Raw genomic sequence first — 25,155 nt, forward strand, 5'->3', positions numbered from 1 at the left:
CAACTTTCGCATGCGTGTGTGGCTGGGCTAGGATGTTAACTTGGTAAGTGACACAGTGGTAGGAAAATAAATTAAACAAATATGCAAGTGGACCCAAAAAAGAGTTAATACCACTTTGTCCCCCCAAACTTTGAACGATTACCCACTTCAATCCTTAAACTTCAAAATGGGACACTTAAGTTCCTAAACTTATAAATACCTCCCACTTAAGGAAAATTGTTAACAAATCCTGAATGCCATTGGTGATCAAAGTGTCCCATTTTATAAGGATTTAGGGATTTAAGTGTCCCATTTTATAAGTTTAGGAATTTAAGTGGGAGGTATTTATAAGTTTACGGACTTAAGTGTCCCATTTTGAAGTTTAGGGACTGAAGTGGATAATCATCCAAAGTTTAGGGGGACAAAGTGGAATTAACCCCCCAAAAAATGGTTGGTCTGTTTCAATTTCCGGGCAAATGAACAAAATAGTCCGGCAATTTTTATACTTGGGGCTGAGCAGCCTCTCAAGTTTAATTTTAGTTAATTTGGTTCTTTAATTAAATATGTGCGTCCAATTTCAATCCTAGCCTTCCTAGGGTGTGACACCCAAAGGCCGAATTTCTGTCATACATGACTGTTCCACGGGGGGGTAAAAAAAGAAATAGATAATTCCTTACTAATATTTTAACTATGTTTCTTTTTTCTTCGAAAAGAACTGTCTCTTTTCCTCTCACAAATTTCATTTTGCGAAGCCAATTTGGACAGCAAAATCTTCACTCCTATATTTGTAGACATACATATGCCAGTGTCATTTCTGTTTAAACCTTACTTTTGGGCTGTCAGATAGTCGAGTATGGATCTAGATTGAGTCCACTTTTTTCAAATATGAATTTCTATATGAATTCATTTACTCAAATTCAATTTTTCTAACCCATTTTTTGCACCCGATCATTGTTAGTGTTTTCAAAATTGGATATCGTTCTTCCATTATAACTGATTGGTATTGCACAAGTTTCCCTAAAGCAGAAATTGTCCTAGGTCTCAAGTAATTATTGGAATTTTTGATAAATTTTGTTGTCAGCTTTGTTCTAAGTACACAATTCATAGTGCATATAGCCAATATTTTCTAAAACCATTAGGTGAACCGAAAAAGTTTCCTGTTCGCGATTCAAATCTGGTCCAAAGATATTTTTTTTATTCTTTTAATTGTTAATCAACTTGGATGACATTGAAATTAAAAAAAAAAATAGTATGAACTGATACAAAAGTCCACTATTTTTATTGATTTTGAGTAGTTCAACTCGTTCTTGATTGGATTTGACTAGTTCAATTAATTTTTTGAATTCACTAGTGAACTAGATCGATGCCACACCCAATTCACTATTCCATAGGTTAAACCGATCGATCTAGTCCAATTTTAAAAATACCCACATAGGAACACATTTGTTGCCTACTCATGCCAATAAAAAGTATAGATAATAACATTTATTGTCATTTGAAATTCGATATTAAAGATTGATGAGTAGTGGGAGGTAAATCATTTTTTGCATTTTTTTCCTTGTTGTATGTCTCAACAAACACAAGACAGCAATGATAATTAAAAAATTGAAGAACAACCAAATAGGGATTTTGAAGATAATAATTTGGCCTTTAAAATTGATAAAAATATATAAAGAAGGAAGGGATATTGAGATGTAACAATTATCCTTAAATTTAATCATTTGTTATATACTAAAGCAATACATAAAAGGTACAATTATGAGAAGAAGTTTTTTTTTTTTTTTTTTTTACATCGGTAGGATTGCATCTATTATTGAAAGAATCGGCTAGGCAAATAGTCATACTTGATAAAGGATTCTAAGCTTGTATAGGCAACACAGTAGGGCCAATAATTACTATGAATGATGCTACTGCTTATCCATTAATGTTAGAAGTTTCATGGGAAGGCAATGAAATTGCACAGAAGGCTGCCTAAATAGTTTCATCTTGATGATTATATTCATCTTCCATGAGCATACCAATGACTTAATAATCCTCACAAAAATGTATAAATTATTCTAATAATATCTCTGCATAAGTAAAAGGATAACAAAATCTTTGAGACGTGCTTTTGTTTCAGTCAAAAGCTCATTGCTCACATTATCTTATCTTATCTTATCTTAAACTACATAAAGCCGCGAAGGCTCATCTACAGTCAATTGTCCTGGTTTCCATGCAATTTCAGTGCTGATTTTGGACTTTTTGGTCTTTTCTCAGGCTCCATGCAGCGGCTTTGCTTCCTGTTCCGCTTGTCCTCATTTCTTTTTTGTTGCTTTGTTCCCATTGTACCCTTTCTCTTGGTTCGTTTGTAATTTGCCAATCAATTTTGTCCTTTTGTTTCTTCGATCTTTTCCTCCTGTCGTTTTGCTATCTTCAAGCCGTGTATATTGACCAAAGTATTTTTATGTTTACAATTTTACCACTTTTTCTAAAACGTGTATATTAACAAACATATTAAATATCAAAAAATATGCAGGTTGCTATGTACACAAACATATTAAATAACAAAAAAATATACAAGTTGCAAAAAATCCTATGTACATCTAATACATACAAATGAATAAAAATTCTATATGTATCTAATCAATATATATCAATATATATAAATCGATTATGGTGTTTTGTATTAATGTAGATCAATGAAAATCATATATGTTTAGCATGCATCTAATATATATAAATTAATAATACTACTTTGTATTAACATATAATAAGTGTTATTTATGTGAAATAATTATAATTTCGACATTATTTCTATGTTTATAATTTTCCATCCTTCTTTATATTTATCCGCTTATTTATTACCTTACTTATTTATTAACTTTGTCAAAAGTGTGTGTATTGAAAAAAATATATTAAATATCAAAAAATTACGCAAGTCACTAAAAATCCTATGTATATCTAATACATACTAACGAATAAAAATTCTATATGTATCTAATTAATATATATAAATTGATTATGCTATTTTGTATTAATGCAGATCAATGAAAATTATATGTGCTTAACCTATATCTAATATATATAAATTAATAATACTGCCTTGTATTAACATATAATAAGTGTTATTTATATCAAATAATTATAATTTTGAGACTATTTGTATATTTATAATTTTCTCTCCTTCTTTATATTTGTCCGCTTATTTATTAATTTTGTCGAAAGTGTGTATATTGACAAAAATATTAACTACTAAAAAAATACGCAAATCACTAAAAATGCTATGCACATCTAATACATAAAATAGCCTTCTTTTTATGTTTATTCGCTTATTTATTAATTTTCCCCAAAATATATATATTAGCAAAAATATTATATGAAAAAAATGCAAATTCCAAAAAATTCCTACGTACATCTAATATATGCAAATGAATAAAAATTCTAGGTGTATCCAATCAGTATATATAAATCAATTATACTGATTCGTATTAATACAAATCAATGAAAATCGTATGTACTTAATATGTATCTAATGTATATAAGTTTAATTAATTTTCTCCAAAATGTATATATTAGCAAAAATATTAAATATGAAAAAAATATGCAAATCGCTAAAAATCCTACGTGCATCTCTAAAATGTGTATATTAACAAACATATTAAATATCAAAAAACATGCAGGTTGCTATATACACAAACATATTAATCAATATATATCAATATATATAAATCGATTATGGTGTTTTGTATTAATGCAGATCAATGAAAATCATATATGTTTAGCATGCGTCTAATATATATAAATTAATAATACTACTTTGTATTAACATATAATAAGTGTTATTTATCTGAAATAATTATAATTTCGACACTATTTCTATATTTATAATATTCTCTCCTTCTTTATATATATCCGCTTATTTATTAATTTTGTCGAAAGTGTGTATATTGACAAAAATATTAACTATTAAAAAAATACGTAAATCATTAAAAATGGTATGCATGTCTAATACATAAAATAGCCTTCATTTTATGTTTATTCGCTTATTTATTAATTTTCCCCAAAATATATATATTAGCAAAAATATTAAATATGAAAAAAATGCAAATTCCTAAAATTCCTACGTACACCTAATATATGCAAATGAATAAAAATTCTAGGTGTATCCAATCAGTATATATAAATCAATTATACTGTTTCGTATTAATACAAATCAATGAAAATTGTATGCACTTAATATGTATCTAATGTATATAAATTTTATTAATTTTCTCCAAAATGTATATATTAGCAAAAATATTAAATATGAAAAAAATATGCAAATCGCTAAAAATCCTACGTGCATCTCTAAAATGTGTATATTAACAAACATATTAAATATCAAAAAAACATGCAGGTTGCTATATACACAAACATATTAATCAATATATATCAATATATATAAATCGATTATGGTGTTTTGCATTAATGCAGATCAATGAAAATCATATATGTTTAGCATGCATCTAATATATATAAATTAATAATGCTACTTTATATTAACATATAATAAGTGTTATTTATGTGAAATAATTATAATTTCGACACTATTTCTATGTTTATAATTTTCCATCCTTCTTTATATTTATCCGCTTATTTATTAACTCACTTATTTATTAACTTTGTCAAAAGTGTGTGTATTGAAAAAAAATATTAACTATCAAAAAATTACGCAGGTCACTAAAAATCCTATTTATATCTAATACATACTAACGAATAAAAATTCTATATGTATCTAATCAATATATATAAATCGATTATGTTGTTTTGTATTAATGCAGATCAATGAAAATTATATGTATTTAACGCATATCTAATATATATAAATTAATAATAGTACCTTGTATTAACGTATAATAAGTGTTATTTATATCAAATAATTATAATTTCGAGACTATTTGTATATTTATAATTTTCCCTCCTTCTTTGTATTTATCCGCTTATTTATTAATTTTGTCGAAAGTGTGTATATTGACAAAAATATTAACAGTTAAAAAATACGCAAATCACTAAAAATGCTATGCACATCTAATACATAAAATAGCATTCTTTTTATATTTATTCACTTATTTATTAATTTTCTCCAAAATATATATATTAGAAAAACTATTAAATATGAAAAAATATGCAAATTCCTAAAAATCCTACGTACATCTAATATATGCAGATGAATAAAAATTCTATGTGTATCCAATCAGTATATATAAATCAATTATACTGATTCGTATTAATACAAATCAATGAAAATCATATGTACTTAACATGTATCTAATATATATAAATTTAATTAATTTTCTCCAAAATGTATATATTAGCAAAAATATTAAATATGAAAATATATGCAAATCACTAAAAATCCTACGTGCATCTAATATATGCAAATGAATACAAATTCTATGTGTATCCAGTCAATATATATAAATTGATTATGCTATTTCATACTAATACAAATGAATGAAAATCATATGTACTTGACATCTATCTAATGTATATAAACTTAAAATTAAATCAATCCAATATTTATTGATTCAAAAAACAATTATTCGATCAAAAAATACAAATATATGATTCTAAATTTATAATTTCAAATTGTTAAAAATCATTAATTTGTGTATATTATATTTATGAATTTATATTCTTCACTATATTTCTTTCTTTTTTTTTAGTTTTTCAATACTAAACTCTTCCACTATCTAACACACAATCTTGAATCTTTGGTGAGTTTCATACAAATTATATTCCAATCAATATAATTCATGCACTACATTGCTACTCTCATTTCATAATACAACTACGTTTTTTCCCTATTTTTTTTATCTCAGGTACTCATTGGTGATATACCCTCGCATATACAAACAAACAACATAGGAGTTATCAATTTCTATCATGCTAAAACTCGATGGATCTTTCAGCTAGAAGGAATAGAAATAACAGAAGGTTGGCCAATATTCGCACAAAAACACTTCTTACATGAAGGAAGTGTCATCCTGTTCACCCTACTCAATGAAAACAATTATCATCTGCAGCTCTTCAGCAGAGATTTTATCCAATAATCATAATTAAACGTGTCCACTACAACTTCTTGCATATAGCAATTATCTGTTCCCTAAATTTTATTTATTCTACTTCCACTTAAATTTAACAACATATCAAAATAAACATATCAAAATTATTTCAAATTATTAATTTATCTCAACTATTAAAAAATGATTTACATTCCATTAATTTAAATAATATTTACATCCTGTTACTCTTAAAAAATTAAATACAAATTACAACAATATTACTATATCTATTTATAAATATATTAATCCAATATATTGTTCCTCTATTTATTATTCCAACCCTACTATCATATAAAATACTCTAAACATTAATTATTAAATAAATCTTACATTATCCTTAAACAATCAATAATGGGCATCCCGCGAAACTCGCGGGACACAATGCCTAGTCTTCAAATAAATCATACCGGTTCATTAACTTATAAGGCAAGTTTAGTCTCTAATTATTCTAATCAATTGAGAACATATAATAAGGATGCTTAAGCTATGGCAAGGGACGACACAATATTGAGGGATGCACTAAAAACTTGCCAATAAAGAGAAAACTAGACAATGAAAACTATAAAATACAAAAAAAAAAAAAAAAAAAAACAAAACTCAGTGTAGGGAACAAAAAAGAAACCTCTAGTACAGCCTATCTTTTCTCATCATGTTGTGACCCCTATATATGAAGAAAAGGAAGAAAAAAATAGGAATAATAAAAATAGCTATTTCTTAGACAATGCATATTGGATTAAAATTACATATATAGGATGCAAAGGAACTCAAAATTCTAACCATCCAGAACACCAACCTCTTGCTACTCCAATAAAAGTTACAAAGAAATTCACAAAACTAAAAGTAAACAATAATGGTGTCCTAGCAACAAACAAATGAAAGGTCACTATTGGATGTTACTGGCTCTCTCCTCATTGGCAAAGTTGAAAGCAATGGTGTTTTCGATGGATGCCAATAGTGCTCCAGGGCCTGATGAGTTTGGAGCTAGTTTTTATCAGTCTTGTTGGGAGATAATTAAAGGTGATTTACTATAGGCGGTCCATGACTTTTTCAAGGGAATGGAACAACCGAAGTGCTACTCCAACTCATTTCTAGTTCTTCTTCCAAAGATGGATGGGGCTTTTCAATGGAAAGATTTTCGGCCAATCAGTCTTTGCAATGTATCTTCGAAAATTATTTATAAGATTCTCACCAATATGATTAATTCCTTACTTCCTTCAAATATTCGTGGCAATTTGGTTTTGCTCCGAGGAGGGGAATTGTGGATAATGTGTTTTTGGCCCAGGAGTTGATTTTGGAGTTGGATAGATGCTTGAATGATTTGAATATAATTCTTAAACTCGACATGAAAAAGTTTTATGACCGAATTGAATGGTTTTTTTATTATTTATGTTTGCGGAAGTTCGGTTTTGGTGAACGTGTGATAGATTTATTTTTTCGGATGCTCACAAATTCATGGTTTTCAGTTCTAGTTAATGGTGAACCATCTAGCTTTTTTAAATCTACAAGAGGGGTTAGACGGGGGAATCTTTTGTCCCCAACTCTCTTCTTGTTTGTTGCGGATTTTTTAGGAAGAGGTCTTCATCAACTTTTCTTGAAGGATGAACAACGATTTTAGGCCTTTGTAGGGAGTAGGTTCCTTATTTACCATTTGCTAATGACACTATTGTCTTTATTAGATGTCTAGAGAGCTATCCAACTGCTGTTCTAGATTTTCTAGTGTTATATCAATCCTTCTCGAGACAAAAGGTCAACGTCAATAAGAGCTCTTCTGTATGTTCCTCTAGAGTAACAGATGGGCAACATTCTATAATTTCTTCTGTCCTCGGTTTCCACCAGCAGTCTTTTCTTGTGACTTATTTAGCTATTCCATTGGTTAAGGGATAGTTGTGAAGTAGTGTTTTTGATGGCCTACTTTCAAAATTACGGCAACGCTTTTTCATTGGAGTTCCAAATTACTTAGCATGGGTGATAAAATAGTACTCATTTGGCATGTGTTGAGCTCTATTTTGATGTATCTTCTATAAATGGTACATCCTCCCAAGGCAGTCCTGGTGTCTCTAGGAAAAATTTGTAATTCTTTTTTGCGGGATCAGAATATGGATTCAAAGCGGGTTCATTGGGTTACCTGGGAAAAATTATGCTATCCTCAGTAGGAAGGGGTTTGGATTTTGATCTTTCTTTGATGTCTTGCATGCCGTGTAAGTTATGGTAGCGCTTGAGGAAGAATGATTCCGTTTGGTCCAATTTTATGCATCAAAAGTATTGTAATGGTACCAGACTGAGCTATGTGGAAACCTTGAATCCAATAACAGAAATGAACAATTCGACTTGATAATAATCAATCAATTGAAAAAGCTAAGATGCGGAACTAACTCAGATAGCTGTAATTGGTGTAAGGATTAAGAGATACAGAAAGGGCGGGAAAAGTTAAGAAGATGAACAAGATTGCAGGAATTGGGGAAAAGAAACAGAAAAGGCTCAGCCCAATCTCTGTTGCTATTACACGAAAGATTTCTTGCCTAATACATTCCATCTATCCTATTTATAGATAATCAGCTGATAACTAACTTCGTAGCTTCCAATTGGCGTGACCAAGTGGCTGAGAGACCGTTGTAGCTGATTTGAAAGTTTGTTATTTCTTCATGTGCGTCTGTTGCAGAATCATCTTCCATCTAAAGGCGTGGTCTTGAAACCACGCTTTCCTTTGCTCCTTCTACCTATTTCGCGCCTTCCCTTACTCTGTCTTCACGCCTTCAGTTTGACTTCATGACAATAGCTTCCCCTGCAATTCAATCTTGACCTCAAGATTGGAATTCTGGAAATTTGCGTTCTATCTCTTCTGCATCTTCCCACGTTGCTTCTGCAGGAGAGGTTCCCCACCACTGAATCAACCATTGGACTGCTGCTGCATTCTTTTTCTTAACAATCCTTCGATCTAGCACAGCTATTGGCTCTATCCTGAAGTGACCCTTCTCATTTGTGTCTGGTAATTGTAGTACTGGGACCACCTTCTGTCCTATCTTCCTCTTTAGCAATGAAACATGAAAAACTGGGTGTATTCGTGATGAAGCTGGGAGCTGAAGTTTGTAGGCTACCTTTCCTATCTTTTGGATTACTTGATAAGGCCCAAAGTACCTTGCTGATAGTTTGGTGTTGCTTCTCATCTCCAAAGAGTTTTGCCTGTAGGGTTGCAGCCTAAGATATACCCAATTTCCAACCTCAAATTCCCTTTCAGTCCTCCTTCTATCAGCATAGACCTTCATTCTGTTTTTGGCCTCCTCCAGGTTCTTCTTAATTAATCCTTCGATTCTCTCCCTTTCCTGTAAGTGTTCTGCCACTGTGGCTACCTTAGAGTGTGAGTATACACCCAAAACTAGTTGAGGTGGTTTCATTCCATATAGTGCTTCAAAGGGGCTCATTTGTATGGCAGTGTGATAAGTGGTGTTATACCACCATTCTGCCATTGATAGCCAGGCATTCCACCTCTTGGGCTCCTGGTGCGCAACGGATCTTCTGTCCCACACCCTGTGCCACTCTCTGTCCCACCTTTTATTATATTGATATTTCTCATTCATGAACATCATGTTTTAGTTCTTTTTTGCTTCCTTATGATTCAATAATTATTAATTGAGTAATACACAAAATTTAACAAACTCAAAAATCAAAATACATAAAAAATTAGATTTTTTATGAATTTTCTGCTGTATTTTTTAATTTTCTATTATATATTATTTTTTTGAAGGTGTTGTATTTATTTTTTACTTAATTAATAGTTATTGGATCATAAGGAAGCAAAAAAGAACTAAAACATGATGTTTATGAGTGAGAAATAGCAATATAATAAAAAGTGGGACAGAGAGTGGCACAGGGTGTGGGACAGAAGATCCGTTGCGCTCCTGGTGTGTCATGCATCGTAGGTACATTTCCAGTACTTGATTTACCCTCTCAGACTGACCATCGGTCTGAGGGTGATAGGCCGTACTTAAGCATAGTTTAGTCCCCATTAGTGAGAATAATTTGTTCAGAACTGACTGGTAAATACCTTATCTCTGTCTGACAGCATGCTTAGTGGCATGCCATGTAGCCTACAGACCTGATCCAGGAAGACTCTGGCCACTGTTGGGGCATCAAAAGGATGAGTTAGACTGGTGAAGTGAGCATACTTAGTGAACCTATCCACTGTGACCAGGATTGTGTCTTTCCTTTCTGAAGTAGGCAACCCCTCAATAAAATCCATGGTGACATGACTCCAGGAGTACTGAGGTGTGGGTAGTGGTTGCAGGAGACCAGGATAGGCAACATGTTCGTCCTTGCATCTCCTACAGGTGTCACACTGCAACACTGTATCCTTGACCTCCTTATACATCCCTGGCCAATGGAAGAACTGCTTGGCCCTCAGATAGCTAGCTTGTACACCAGAGTGGCCTCCTAGCTGTGAATCATGGATGGCAGTGATGATTTTCCTCCTGATTTGACCTCCATTTCCTACTACCACCCTTCCCTTGAGTATCCCATTTTGACAGGAGTAGTCCTGTAGAGACCCTGGTGTGAGGATCAGACTCCTGATCATCTCCTGAACTTCTGCATCTCCTTGATAGCTTTCCTCCACCTCTTTGACCCACTCAGGAATGACACATGTCATTTCTGCAATCTCCCCTTCCTCCTTGCTGCTTCTCCTGGATAATGCATCTGCAACAACATTCTTCCTGCCCTTTTTGTATTGAATGTCATAGTGTAATCCCAATAGCTTAGTAAGCCACTTCTGTTGGAGTGGAGTAGTGATCCTTTGATCAAGCAAATATTTGAGGCTCTGGTGATCTGTCCTGATGGTGAAGTGATGTCCTTCCAAGTAATGTCTCCACTTGGTAACTGCAGTAACCAGTGCCAAAAGCTCCTTCTCATAAATGGATAGTCCTAAGTTCTTTGCTCCTAAGCTCTGACTCAAATAAGCAATAGGCCTCCTGTCTTGCATGAGCACTGCTCCAATCCCTCCATAGCATGCATCTGTTTCTATGATGAACGTCTTATTGAAATCTGGCAAGGCTAGCACAGGTGTGCTGCACATTGCCATCTTAAGCCTCTGGAATGCCTCCTCAGCCTCCTCATTCCATTGGAATCCCCCTTTTTTCAGCAGTGTTGTTAGAGGTTTGGCAATGGAACCATAACCCCTTACAAATTTCCTGTAGTAGCCTGTCAATCCTAGAAATCCCTTTAGTTGTTTCACATTTCCAGGTCGTGGCCAGTTCATCATCCCTTCAATTTTCTTAGGGTCTGCCTGCACTCCTTCAGCAGTGATTATATGGCCCAAGTACTCCATTTGAGTCTGTGCAAAGCAGCATTTGCTCTGCTTTGCAAACAGTTGGTACTGTCTTAATAGGTCCAAAACTACTGTCACGTGTTGGAGATGAGTTTCCAGTGTGGGGCTGTACACCAAGATGTCATCAAAGAACACTATCACAAATTTCCTCAATTGCTCCTTGAAAACCTGGTTCATTAAGCTCTGAAAAGTAGCAGGGGCATTAGTTAGGCCAAATGGCATCGTATAGTCCCTGATGAGTCCTGAATGCAGTCTTGTGTCTTTCCTCCAGCTTGACCCTGATCTGATGGTAACCTGCCCTTAGATCAATTTTAGTGAAGTACCTGGATCCATGTAATTCGTCAATCAGCTCATCAATCAGAGGCATTGGAAATTTATCCTTCACTGTGAGCTCATTGAGTTGCCTGTAGTCCACACAAAACCTCTAGCTCCCATCCTTCTTTTTGACTAACAGGACTGGAGAGGCAAAGGAGCTGTTGCTAGGCTGTATAATTCCCATTTGTAGCATTTCCCTGACCAGCCTTTCTATTTCTGACTTCTGCACATAAGGGCATCTGTAGGGTCTGATTTGGAATGGTCTGGCACCTTCTTTGAGTGGTATCCCATGGTCATGGCTCCTAGGAGGAGGTAGGCCCTGTGGTTCAGCAAATATATCCTGGTACTGGTTTAGCATCTGTTTCACTCCTGTTGGCACCTCTTCCTGTCCTTCCTCCAGTATGGTGAGAAGTGCAGTTACTCCATACTCTTGCTTCCTCCTCCACTTCATCAACTTGCTTCCTTTAATGGCTGTCAACTTAAGCTTATTAGATTCACCCTTCAGCTCCACTTCCTCCTTCCCTCTTGTGAACTTCATGCTCAACTGGTTGAAGTCAAATTCGATGGGGCTATATCTGGCCAGCCAGTCCACCCCCAGCACCATATCACAACTCCCTAGCTGCAAAGTGTTGAAGTGGTGCTGAAACTCATGTCCCTATACCTTCCAATTTAGTGGTCCGCTGAGTTGTCTGGACTCCAACCTTTCCCCATTAGCCACTCTAACTACCAAGGGGGTTCCTGTTACCTGCAATTGTAGGTGGGAAGCCACCCTTTCATCCAAAAAACAATGGGTGCTGCCACTGTCAACCAGAATTAAGAGTTTCCTTCCTGCCAGTACCCCCTTTAGCTTAAAGGTGCTGTGTCCATTTCCTCCAGACAATGTGTGGATTGAAACCTCTATCCTTTCATTACTGATTCCTCCCTCAATACAGTCACAAAACTCTTCTCCTTCATCCATTTCCCCTTCAGCTACTTCAATTAGCTCAGTTGGTTCATCCTCCAAGATATACTGAATCTGAGCTTGCTTGCAGATGTGGCCTAGAGTGTAAGGTTCTGCACACTTGTAGCATAATCCCTTCTCCTTCCTGTAGTTGAATTCTGTGGGAGAGATTTTCCTGAAATTGTCTGCTGTGTTTCCCCCTGCCTTGGGCCCCCTGTGGTCATTGTCCCTGAGTACCCTAGAGCCTTCATGGTGCCATTTGTTCCTCAATTGTGGGACAGGGTTTGGCCTGCTGCTTCCCAGGGAGTTGGAATGGTATGGGGCCCCGTGGGGTAGTGCCCTCTGTGCCTTCCTTATAACTTCTAAATTCTTCTCCTGCAGCTTAGCAGCTTCTATAGTATCTGCCAAAGTGCGGGGTCTAGCCATCCTCACCATGTTTACAATTTCCCCCTTCAAGCCACTCAGAAAACAGGATTTATAATAAGAGTCAGGTTGGTTGGGTAGTAGAGGCATTACCAGGGATTTGAGTAGTTCAAATTTTTCCAGGTAGTCAGTCACACTACTAGTCTGAGCTAGCTTGTTGAATTCTTTTATGGTCTCTTCTGGTGTTCCTCCTCCAAACCTCTCACAAATGGCCCTGGACAGCTCCTCCCAAGGAACTTCAGCTCTTCCATGGTACATTCCAAGGAACCAGATGTCTGCCTTCCCTTTGAGATGCAGTTGAGCCAGATCAGATTTCAGCTCCTCTTCCACTCCCTGGATCTGGAAGTACTTGTTGGCTCCCCTGACCCATTCCCTAGGATTCTCTCCATCAAACACAGGGAAGTCAAGCTTTGGCAACCTGTTTCCTCCTCTTCCTTCTATTTTCTCAGGTTTTTTGCTGACCAGATCCAATCTCTGATATCCTCCTGAACTGCTTCCTTCTTCTCCCTTTTCCTTGTCAGATAGCTTGGCCATCATCCGCGCCATCATATTCATCATACTCTCATATTTCTGATCCAAGTTTTTTATAGTTTTTTCAGTACTCTCTTGCCTGTGCTCCATGGCTCTCATGGCTTGCTCTATTCCATCATTCTTATTGGCAAACGTCCTCATGACACTCCCTAGCTCAGTCAGGTCCTTCCTCATCATCTCCTCCTGTGTCTTAGTCATCCCTAATGGCTCGTAGCTAGCTCTGATACCACTGTAATGGTACCAGACTGAGCTATGTGGAAACCTTGAATCCAATAACAGAAATGAACAATTCGACTTGATAATAATCAATCAATTGAAAAAGCTAAGATGCGGAACTAACTCAGATAGCTGTAATTGGTGTAAGGATTAAGAGATACAGAAAGGGCGGGAAAAGTTAAGAAGATGAACAAGATTGCAGGAATTGGGGAAAAGAAACAGAAAAGGCTCAGCCCAATCTCTGTTGCTATTACACGAAAGATTTCTTGCCTAATACATTCCATATATCCTATTTATAGATAATTAGCTGATAACTAACTTCGTAGCTTCCAATTGGCGTGACCAAGTGGCTGAGAGACCGTTGCAGCTGATTTGAAAGTTTGTTATTTCTTCATGTGCGTCTGTTGCAGAATCATCTTCCATCTAAAGGCGTGGTCTTGAAACCACGCTTTCCTTTGCTCCTTCTACCTATTTCGCACATTCCCTTACTCTGTCTTCACGCCTTCAGTTTGACTTCATGACAAGTATATTAGAGGACTTCATCCCTCTGTTGTGGTGATTGATAGACCCTTTGCATTATGGTGACAACTTCAGGATATTCGCGATACCGCAAAGAGCTAGATTCGATGGTCTTTAGCCGAAGGATTAGTCGACTTTTGGTATGATACTTGGTGTTTTGATCAACCCTTGATGAAACTCGTCAGGGTTGCGGGTACTCCTCATATGTTTGTCGGGGAATTCTATGATTCAAATGGTTGGAATGAACAACGGCTTCGTCAATGGTTATTGCCCTTTCAGGTTGCATGTGTTTTGAAGGTTCCTTTCTCACAACACCAGGAAGACCAGATGGTTTGGTATCTTTCTTCCTTTGGTGATTTTTTAATGTCATCAACTTGGGAGTTGGTTTGCCAAAGGAGGAATATCTCACTAATTGACAAGTTGGTGTGGAATTCCATTACTCCCTTAAAGATTTCTTTTATTTGTATGGCATTTGTTGCGACATTGACTTCCTATTGATGATCTACTTCAAAGGAAATGAGTTCTTTTGGTGTCAAGGTGGTGCTACCGTAATGCGAAACATGAATCAAGCGATCAGCTATTTGTGATTGGACCATTGGTGATGGAAGTACGGATCTTTTTGCTAATTTGGTTTATTAAATCTAAGGTTTAGAGGAGTCCCATCATTGCTAGCTATGTGGTTTTCCTCGGATAGGTTTATTGCTGCAGATCATGTTCGGATAGTAGTTCCTTCTCTTGTTCTTTGGTTTATTTGGAAAGGGCTGAATTAAGCCAGATTCCAAGAGGGTTCTTTTTCGGCAACCATTATTATTGAGCAAGTGGATTTATGCATCAAGCAATTGGGAGTAGATGGTTTGTTTCGTTTAGAGCATTTTAGGGGTGATCGTGATCACCATTGGAATAGATTGGCTCGGACACGTCGAAAGGAACGTCACTTGGAGGTTGTTGTTTGGTCATCACCGTCGTTGAATTCTTTCAAATGGAAAACAGATGTGAGCGTGATTTCTGTTGGGGCATTTGGAGGAAGAATTTTGCATAATCATGAAGGAATGCTAATTTTTGCCTTTTACAAGGAGTTTGGGGAGGTGGATGTGCTCATGTTTGAGAATTTATCTTTATGTTGGGGTCTACAGCTTTGTAAAGAGAGGGATTTCAAGCATTTTGAGGTGGAGGTGGACTCGTAGGCTCTTCTGCATTTAGTTCATTCTGCAGTGCTAGGTAGATGGCCTTTATGTAACGTTTTATGCTATGTTCGAGCTTTGATTCAGGAATTGGGGATTTCATTGGTGCATATCTTTAAAGAGGCAAATTTTGTTGCTGATGTGTTCACTTCGATTACTTCTCTCTCACGCAAAGCCAGGTCAGCGTTGGTGTGACGCCCCTACTACTCCTTAAGACGAACCAAAGGGTATCGGCGGGACGCGTGCCCAACTCTCGTCAGAATTCGGTACAAATTCAATTCCAACTTAAGGATAACTATCGATACTAAAAGTCAAAAATATAAAGAAAGTTCGCTTCCTTAATAAACATTCAAGTCTTATATCACAAGATACCAAAAGTACATCTCATTCCCAAAATATATAACCTCCAAAAGTTATCTAGACAAATACATTCAAATTCTAATCAAACGTCCACCAAGTAGACTTCTTCATAATTCCTTCCATTTCATCTCCTATTAAGGAAAACAAATATAATGGGGTGAGCGAATGCTCGTGAGGCCAGAAAACATGCAAAACACGTAGTTCAAATAACAATATCATTTAAGCGAGAAAGAAAGCTGTAAGATTCAAGCAATTCACAATTTTCAATTCAACACATTCAATAAGGATACAAGAGTTCTGAAGAACTAAATTCCACTTGCTTTGCTAAAGTTCAATCCAATACCTCCTCGTGATGACACTCTGTCACCTGGGTAGGTAATTAAGTTCGTAGAATTTCACTTACTCCATTTATGGTTCTGAATCGACATGAGAGGTATTTTCCACCCGAATCGGTATGATACATGCTATCACTCAGGGAATCGATTATACGTTTTTGTTGTGAGTCGACATGAGAGGTATCTCTCACCCGAATCGGTGTGGTACATAATATCGCTTAGTGGTCAATGAGACATCGCTCCATTCGACTTATATTTTGTTTATGGTTCTGAGTCGACATGAGACGCACCTCCCACCCAAATCGGTGTGGTACATGCTATCGCTTAGAGAACCAATTATTTGTTTAGGTTTTTGAGTCGACATGAGAGATACCTCCTACCCGAATCGGTGTGGTACATACTATCGCTCCGAGAACCAATTATAGCACTGAGACGGTATGAGAGATACCTCCCACCCAAATTGGTGTGGTACATGCTATCCGCTCAGAACTCATGAGTTAAACATATTTATGTACAATTACCAATCATTGTTTATGGTTCTAAGTCGACATGAGAGATACCTCCCACCCAAATTGGTGTGGTACATGCTATCGTTCAGGGAACCGATTTTATCACTGAGACGGTATAAGAGGCACCTCCCACCAGAATCGGTGTGATACATGCTTCCGCTCAGAGTTCACGAATTAAACGTGTTCATGTACAATTACCAATCATATGTATTCAGGTCTTAAGTACCACATAGTTCAAAGAGAGAGAGGACAAGGGTGTTCCCATGAGTAAAATATGATTTGTCGATAAGATTTACTTCGATCGACGTCGAGTCAACACAAATGTAATTTGCAATAGCAACACTTCACTTAATTCACGTAGCACAATTCAATTGTAGCATCACTTAAGGGAAAACAAGTGCGATAAAGTATACACTCATCTCAACAATTCCATAAAACTCAATTAACAATTTAAAACATTTATCAACAATTCATGCACTTGACACTCACCAGATCACAATAAGGGAGTAAGTGCAAAAGATCTTTAATGATCCGCTTCGGGATTCTCTTCGAGATCTTCTTGATCACCTAAAGAAAACGACCAACAATCACCCTCACATATTTTCACAAATTCCTTGTTAAATAGGGAAGAATGCACACAATCTTTAAAATTCAAGTAAATGTCCTTATAAGAGTTTCACTTTATCAAAAATCAAGATTCAAAAGTGAGAATTTTAAAGTTACTAAAGAAACTCGTATTTCCTACGAAATCGGATTCAAAACAATATACCAATATCAAGATAAGAAGTCAAGTTCCCAAAATTTCATTTTCTAAGAAATCGGCAAATTTCAGCTTTGCGTGTTAAATTTAGAAAAATCAGATCTTGCACTCAGTAGGTCCAAAATTGGAAAACTTAGTATCGTTGGAAACTTGGTTCAAATTATTAAAAGTTCTTAGAAAACATTTTTCCAAGATTCTAAATGGAAGACATTCAAATTTTAGCTCAAAGTGGCTGATATAAGCATACAAGACAGTTTCGATCATGTTTTTTGGCAAATTTTGGAAATTCGGCAAAATTCACAGAAAGTGAACTAGCATCTGAAATTCATAATACAACAAGAGTTCTAAACAAAGTTTCAAACACAACAAGCAGAACTAAATTCAGGATTTTGAGTGCCAAAATATAGCAGCTCAAAGTTGGCCAAAATTGAAGACTGTTCGGTCAATTTTCTAGATTTAAAGAACAACTTTGGCACATCATTTGTATGTCAAAATAGTTTTAGAATGACACCAAATTTGGTACAATTAAACTCTCACATGAGGGCTATTCCTGTATCAAATTTCATGTAAAAAGTCGTATGGGAAGGTAGTTAACAAAACTACCAAAGTTCAAGAAATTTCCAAGACAAATCTGTCTTCTTGCTTTCTTTTCCTTTTTCAAGCATTTTACATCATGAAATCGGTTCCATTTTGGTTCATTTGTGAAATCAAGGTCCAAAAAATATTTAACAAGTAATTGATAGTTGGTTGACGTCAAAAGTTCAAAATAAAATATTTCACAAACAACTAAACCAATCGGCTAGCAAAAAGGAAGTGTTTTCCAGCTTTGCCGCAGTTTGGAAATTGAACCATATCTCACTCCATACAACTTGGAATCGAGAATGGTTGGTGGCATTAGAAACTAGAATCATAAGGCTACATTTCATCAGGACAAATTGTTTTCAAAATAAATTCATAAGTGAGAGAAAATAGAGCAACAAAATGCAGCTTCTACCTTTCTCTCAGATAAGCCAACAGAACAGGGTAGCAAATTTGCCGACTCGCTACGGGTCACTCATTTTGGACTAGAAAATAAATTTTATACCATTGGAAAGCTAAATATGTCTATTTAAAATGTCAAAAATGAAACTCAATTTCGACGTCTGTACAAAGAGATATGTTTATTCAAAGAGACACTGTTCAAGCTGTCCGAACACGGTTTCCAGGTTTCTTCACATTTCGAAATTTCAAGTTTTACTCAACCAATTCAAATGATTTTTAGTAGAAACTTTCTACACGCTATATAAAACATATATATATCAGTTTCACAGTCATTTGAGCATCAAAAATTTGAAGTAAAGACACGGCAATAACAGGACAGATTTCGGCCAGCATTCCTACGCAATTTCCTTCAATCTTCCAAGTATTAAATCATCATATCAGCCCATACAACCAAGGTGGGAATTCATAGAGCCCACTTCAACCAATTCAATTCAAGTAATAACAACAATAATGAAGCTACAAGTTTCAAAGCCAAGGATAAAACCCATTAAAGCCAAGAATGAAAGATTGGATGGTGTTGGATGGTTACCTCCTAGCTTTGAGAGAAACCAGAAATATTTTGGCACCAAAAGCTCCAAGAAAACCGCCAAGATTAAGCCTTTCACCAAGCTAGAGTTTCTCTCCAAGTGATATGTGAGTTGTGTGGAAAATTTGAGGTGAAATGGAAGCAAAAATAGTAGTGAAATGGAAAGAGCTCTTCTTCTTCTTCCTTGGAGTGTTTGGCCTGCTATGGAAGGTGAAGAGAGAGTGTGTGGCTGATGAATGAAGCTTCCTTTGGAAGCTTAAGGGTTTTGTGGTTGCTATGACACCCCCACTTCTCCCAAGGGCGAATCTAAGGGTATTCGCGGAACGCCTGCCCAACTCTTGCCGGGGCTCACTACAATCCATAATTCAAAACTAGAAATACTTCAAATAATTTCAATATATAATTGAAGTACTCCAAAACATTTCATACTTACAATTAGTTAACCTTCAAGTTTAAATACAACACAACGGAATATGTACTATAATCATCTACTATAATACAATTTAAAGTCTCCAAAAGGAAACAATTGAGTACTATTCACGAGTACTCTCGGTCTTGAACCCTATTAAAGAAAACAAAAACGTAGAATGAGCTAAACAGCCTAGTGAGGTTCCAAGACACTCTAGCGGTTCTAATAAATCAAGTAATTTGAGCATAACACATGTATGGTTCAAGGTTGCACATTGGCACATTAATATGAAACAGTTATCATTCTACAGAAATAAATACAAATTGAAGGATACGGTGTTCCAGTGGAACCATTTCAGTCAACTTCACCTTATAACTTCAGATCCCCTCTATCTGTCTGGTCATCATCTTATCCCTCCAGTGGTAATACTCGAGTATACCGAAACGGTGGTTCAGGGTTCCAACCTACCCAACCGAGCCCAATCCTGGTTCGAGCAGGTTAGTAACCAAGGGCAGGATTCAGTTCAACTTAGAGCTTACAACATGCACAAGTAATTAAGTAAATTGGTAAACGGTAAGTAATCAAATAGATCGGTAAATGGTAAGTAGTTCAAATAAATCGGTAAACAGTAAGTAGTTCAAATAAATTGGTAAACGGTAAGTAGTTCACGGTTAACGGTAGAAATTTGTCATTTTAGTAGGTCAAATGAGATAAAGTACACACTTGCCATAAAACGGTGGAAAAATTCATAGGAGGAATTATCGGTAGCACTTAACAGTTAAACACATAATGACCATGGAGTAAACATGTCGTAACACTATGCAAGTCAGGTACTCTTATATGGAACACTCACCAATTCAAAATAAAGTGTAAGTGCTCAAACAAACTTTTAGGCGTCCGCTTCGAGATCTTCTTGAAGGTCCTCTTGAGCGCCTGAGCAAATAATAATTGGCTATAACACACTATTGTTTATAAACCCCTCGTTAACAAGGAAGGTTGTACACTTGTACAATACTAAGAAAATATCATAAAAGAGAGCCTTAATTATTCGTAAATCGAGGCTCAAAAGTGGGGTTTAATAATACAAGGGAAACTGATTTCTTTCATGAAATCAAGTTTAAAACAGTCATTCAATATCGAAGGGTAGTGAAGAGTTGCTAAAAACTCATTTCCCATCAAGTTCGAAAATTTCAGTTTTAAGGAGCAATTTTTGAAAAATCGGATCTTGCACTCAATAGGTCCAAAATTGGAAAACTTGGTACTGCTGGAAACTAGTTCTAAAGTACTAAAAGTTCTTAGAAGACACTTTCTATGATTCCAAACGAAAGGCAATCATTTTTCAGCTCAAAGTGGCAGATCTGAGTAAGTAAGGCAGTTTCAGTCTTGTGTTTAGGCAAACTTTGGAAATTCGGCAAAATTCACAGAAAGTGAACTAGCCTTTGAAATTCGTAACACAATATGAATTCCAATCAAGGTTTCAAACACAATAAATGGAATGAAATTTGGAGTTTTGAGCATCAAGATATAGTAGCTCAAAGTCGGCTGAAAATTACTCATTGACCAAAAGTTTCCAGATTTGAAAAGCTATCTTTGAAGTATCATTTGGCCATCGAAATGGAATTGAAAATACACCAAATTTGATACATTAAATCTTCCATATGTGAACTATATCTCTACCAAAATTTAGGCAAAAAATCATATGGGAAGGTGATTAACGAAATAACCAAAGTTCGTGAAACTCTCAAGGCTAATCTGCCTATTCGAGTTTCTCTTTCCTTTTAAAAGTTTTGTCCCACACAATCAACCTCAATTCACTCAAATGTTGAAACCAATGTTTCATAAACATCCAATGAGCAATTTAGGGGTAATTGACATCAAAGTTTTTGAAACAAAACATTCCAAAACAAATTTGACCATTCGGCCAAGAGAAAAAGAAAAGTTTTCTAGATTTAAAAGGCAAACTTTGGGACATCATTTGGGTATCAAAATGGTTTTAGAATAACACCAAATTCGGTACACTTAAACTTCCATATGAGTACTATTCCCCTATCGGATTTTACACAAAAACTAGTATTGAAAGACAGTTAGCAAGACCACCAAAGTTTGGAAAATATTTCCTAGTAAATCTGTCTTCTTGCTTTTAGTTCGTTTCTGAACATTTTGCACAATGAAATCAGTCCCATTTCAGTTCATTTGTGAAACCAATGTCCAAGAAACACTTAACAAGTAATTGGTAGTCAATTGACATCAAAATTTTCAAAGCAAAGCATCCCTCAATTAGCCTAACCATTCGGCCAACACAAGAAAGGGTTTTCCAGTTCTGCTGCAGTTTACAAATTGTACCATATCTCACTCAATAAAACTTGGAATTGAGAATGACGAGTGGCGTTGAAAACTAGATTCAAAAGGCTACATTTCATCAGAAGAAGTTATTTTGAAAATCAGTTCATAGGTAGTTTGAATTCAAGCGACAAGACGCAGCTTATCACTGTCATTCGAACATAACAGCAGAACAGAACAGGAAACTTTGGTGAACTCCTACAGTTCGTACCAGGAGGTGAATTTTATACTGCTGGAAAGCTATAAATGTCTAGTTTCAAATGCCGCAAACCGCACTCGATTTTGACTTTTGCACATAGAGATATGTTCAATTAAAGAGACACTGTTCATCAGCCCAAAACACATTTTCCAGGTTTCTATAAATTTCGAAAATTCAACTTTTGCTCAACCAATTCAAATGATTTTTGGTAGAAATTTTGTACACAACATATACAACATATACACATCAGTTTCACACTTGTGCACTAAACTTCTAATGTAATTCCTTTAACACCATAATTATTCACTCTTAGTAGTCTAGTATTAATTTCTTAAATCTCCACTTAGCCGTTCCGGCTCGGTTTACGCGAATTTCCAATTCACGCGCGATAAAGCGAAACTTAAAAGAAATTCTTGTAATGATAATATAACTCACTAATACTAGGGTAAATAATCCTAAAAATAACTATTTTACAATAAAAACATGAGTCCTCACAAGTATTAATTTCTCAAATCTCCAATTAGTTGACTTTCGGAAAACTTTCGACGCACTCGCGATATAAGCTTAAATTTTTAACTCACTCACTTCTAATCCATCAATTGACTTTTCTTAGTCTACTATTTCTCATTCTTAGTTCTCTAGGATTATTGCACTCTCGATTCAAATATTGCCTCAAAAAATGTGTATTCACTATTTCTTAATAAATGAGCCTCTGAAAAATTAAATTTATTAACGGGATGTTTTAAAATATAAGTGGAACAGTATTCCATGTAAATGGCTTTAAAATGATTGAAATAAATTATTCGGAGAAAACGGGTGAGTAAATAATTAAATAAACCAATAAAATAGAATTAAAAGTAAGGAAAAATTCGGGTCACAGTTGGTACTTTATAGTAGCTCATTTCCTTTTGTTAGGGGTCGTTAGTTTCTTTTTTCCTTTGTTTGATCATGCCAAGTTCTAGCCTTCAAAAGCTCTTTGTTACTCTTTACTTTTGGAATAAAATGAGAGGTGGCATCCTTCCCCTTCTTTGAGGTTATCCAAAAAAAATGGAAGGTCACCGATCAATATTTGCAATTACAAAATAGTTATGGATGCAAATGCTAAAAGGGTATATACTCAAGTAGCTCAAATTTTTATAATCACCGGAATAAAATAGAAGAGAGAGAGAGAAAGAGAGAGAGAGAGAGAGAGAGAGAGAGAGCTTCATGGGTAGATTCTACAATGAAAATAACTACTTTTTGCCAATTGTTTTTACAACAACTAAACCACTAACATGAACAACAGCTTTTATGTTAATCATCACTTTGGATTTCTTATTAGTGCTTCACCATGACAAGATCTTTTTTTTGAAATACTTTAAAAAGCTTGAAAACCTACCAGACAAGTGAGAAGTATAAAAACAAAAATATGCTCAGAAAGGAATTTATGGTAGATAACATCCAACCAAACGCTACAACATGAATTCAAAATACTTTTCAAGAATCGAAAGCATTGGTTGCATAAAAGTTGTATTATAAAGAAGTATTTCAACTTAAACGAACCAAAATAATGATATCTCAACTAATGCTGGCAATCTCCAAGTGCTAATGTATGTTATTGCTATTGTAGAATGCAGGCATTCCATAGTCACTTATTCTTAAATAGAAGACATATGGAGAATTTTCACATACATGTATATATATGAACATAAAAATTTAACATGAAAGTATGTGCTCATACAAATTTTTCATAACCAAATATATATGTAACATAGAACCTAGAAGTAGGTGCTGGATATTGGGTAAAATCTCTCTAAGTGCTCATTTTACTTTATGACACTAATGAAACAAGTCATCTCATTTACTGAGTCTAGCTACTGGCTAATATTTTATTGCAAGTACACATACAAAAGCATTCATTCATTTGTTATTGCTAAATTTAAAAATGAAAAATGAGCATCAAAGGAAACAATGTGGTCATGTAAAACAAGTTGCTACAATACCTTTCAAGCAAATTTAATAAAAGGTCTAGAGTAAGACTCTACATACCTCTCGCAAGTTCACAATATCCAAGTATCCAAAGAGTGATTCACATACTCCTGCATTGCTACTTTTGATCTGTAAATGAAAAAAAAAACAACAACTTTTAGAGTACTCTAATGTAATTTTTTTTCAAAATAAATTTTTGAGAAATAAAAGATCAAGCTAACATGAATGATTACTACATTAAATCCTATAGAATACCTATAACATAGATAAACCCTAATAGTTGCAAATAACTGAAATTTACCAATTGAAAAGATAACATAGATGAAATTACAAAGCTACACTGGCTGATTATTCTAATAAATAATTGGAAAGCTAGATACATTAAGAGCTGTGAGATAGATGAAATTTAAACAACAAACTTGAAAGATGTGTTAATACTCCTCCTATCCCATTTTATAAGTCTTGGTCACTATTTTGGTTTGTCTTAAAATGTTTGTCATGATTTAAAATTGAAGTAAATGAAATTCAACTTCCTACTATACCTTTAATACAATTTTCAAGGAGAAGCATTTAAATCACTTTTTTTGTAATAAATCATGCTACAAACTATCTATGTTTTTGGGTAGTTGTGCTTTTTCTAAAATTTCAAATCCAACTAACAAAATGTCGAAGTTTAATTGAAGGGTAATAATGGAAAGATATTTTTTGTTAGCTTTGTATCTCAATCAAATTTTATTTTCTTAAACTATGTGCAAAATTGACCATAATATGAAAAATAGGATAGAGAGAATATTTTTTTTGTCAAGTGGATACTGTTAATAATTTAAAGCTTCATAAAACAATGGGACATTTAAAAGAACTCAATTCTAGTGTCACCTTAACTTTAGGAATTAGGAATGACTTATTCCTGTGTTTAGTAATAAGCAAATTAAAATTCAGAGAGAGAGAGAAGAAATTCCTATTTTATAAAACTAGATTATAGACAACTTGCATCATTCCCTAAGATTTCTAAAATGTGATTTATAAGAAAAGCCTAAATTTAGCAAAGAAATAGAATGTGAAAATGTATATGTTGTGAGAATCAAATTGCAATAAGAATAGTCATAATAAGAGAATTAAAAAATTTATTATAAATACAAATTGAACAATTCTATAGAAGATAAATTTCCCTTTAGATAGGTCAATTCAACGAAACTTAACTTTA

At 34.8% G+C, this 25,155-nt stretch overlaps 1 protein-coding gene across 1 annotated transcript; it reads right to left on the reverse strand.

The window, feature by feature from the left end:
* Positions 1-11,581: 11,581 nt before the first annotated feature.
* LOC113705822 (uncharacterized) lies at positions 11,582-13,786 on the reverse strand. The gene is made up of 3 exons (XM_027227730.2): positions 12,356-13,786; positions 11,832-12,313; positions 11,582-11,702 (listed from the first exon to the last, which is right to left on the reverse strand). Exons 1-3 carry the CDS (start codon positions 13,784-13,786, stop codon positions 11,582-11,584), a joined length of 2,034 nt encoding a protein of 677 aa, XP_027083531.2.
* Positions 13,787-25,155: the final 11,369 nt, after the last annotated feature.

The sequence above is a fragment of the Coffea arabica genome, chromosome 8c (genome assembly GCF_036785885.1).
Source record: "Coffea arabica cultivar ET-39 chromosome 8c, Coffea Arabica ET-39 HiFi, whole genome shotgun sequence".
Lineage (NCBI taxonomy): Eukaryota > Viridiplantae > Streptophyta > Magnoliopsida > Gentianales > Rubiaceae > Coffea > Coffea arabica.

What these genes read in the sequence shown, in the direction of transcription:
- LOC113705822 (XM_027227730.2), bottom strand. Translation starts at nt 13,786, where the DNA reads ATGACTAAGACACAGGAGGAGATGATGAGGAAGGACCTGACTGAGCTA. An exon ending in GCGGACCACTAAATTGGAAG is followed by an intron (nt 12,314 to 12,355) that starts GTATAGGGACAT and finishes AACACTTTGCAG; the next exon opens with CTAGGGAGTTGTGATATGGT. An exon ending in TCCTTTGCCTCTCCAGTCCT is followed by an intron (nt 11,703 to 11,831) that starts GTTAGTCAAAAA and finishes ACATGGATCCAG; the next exon opens with GTACTTCACTAAAATTGATC.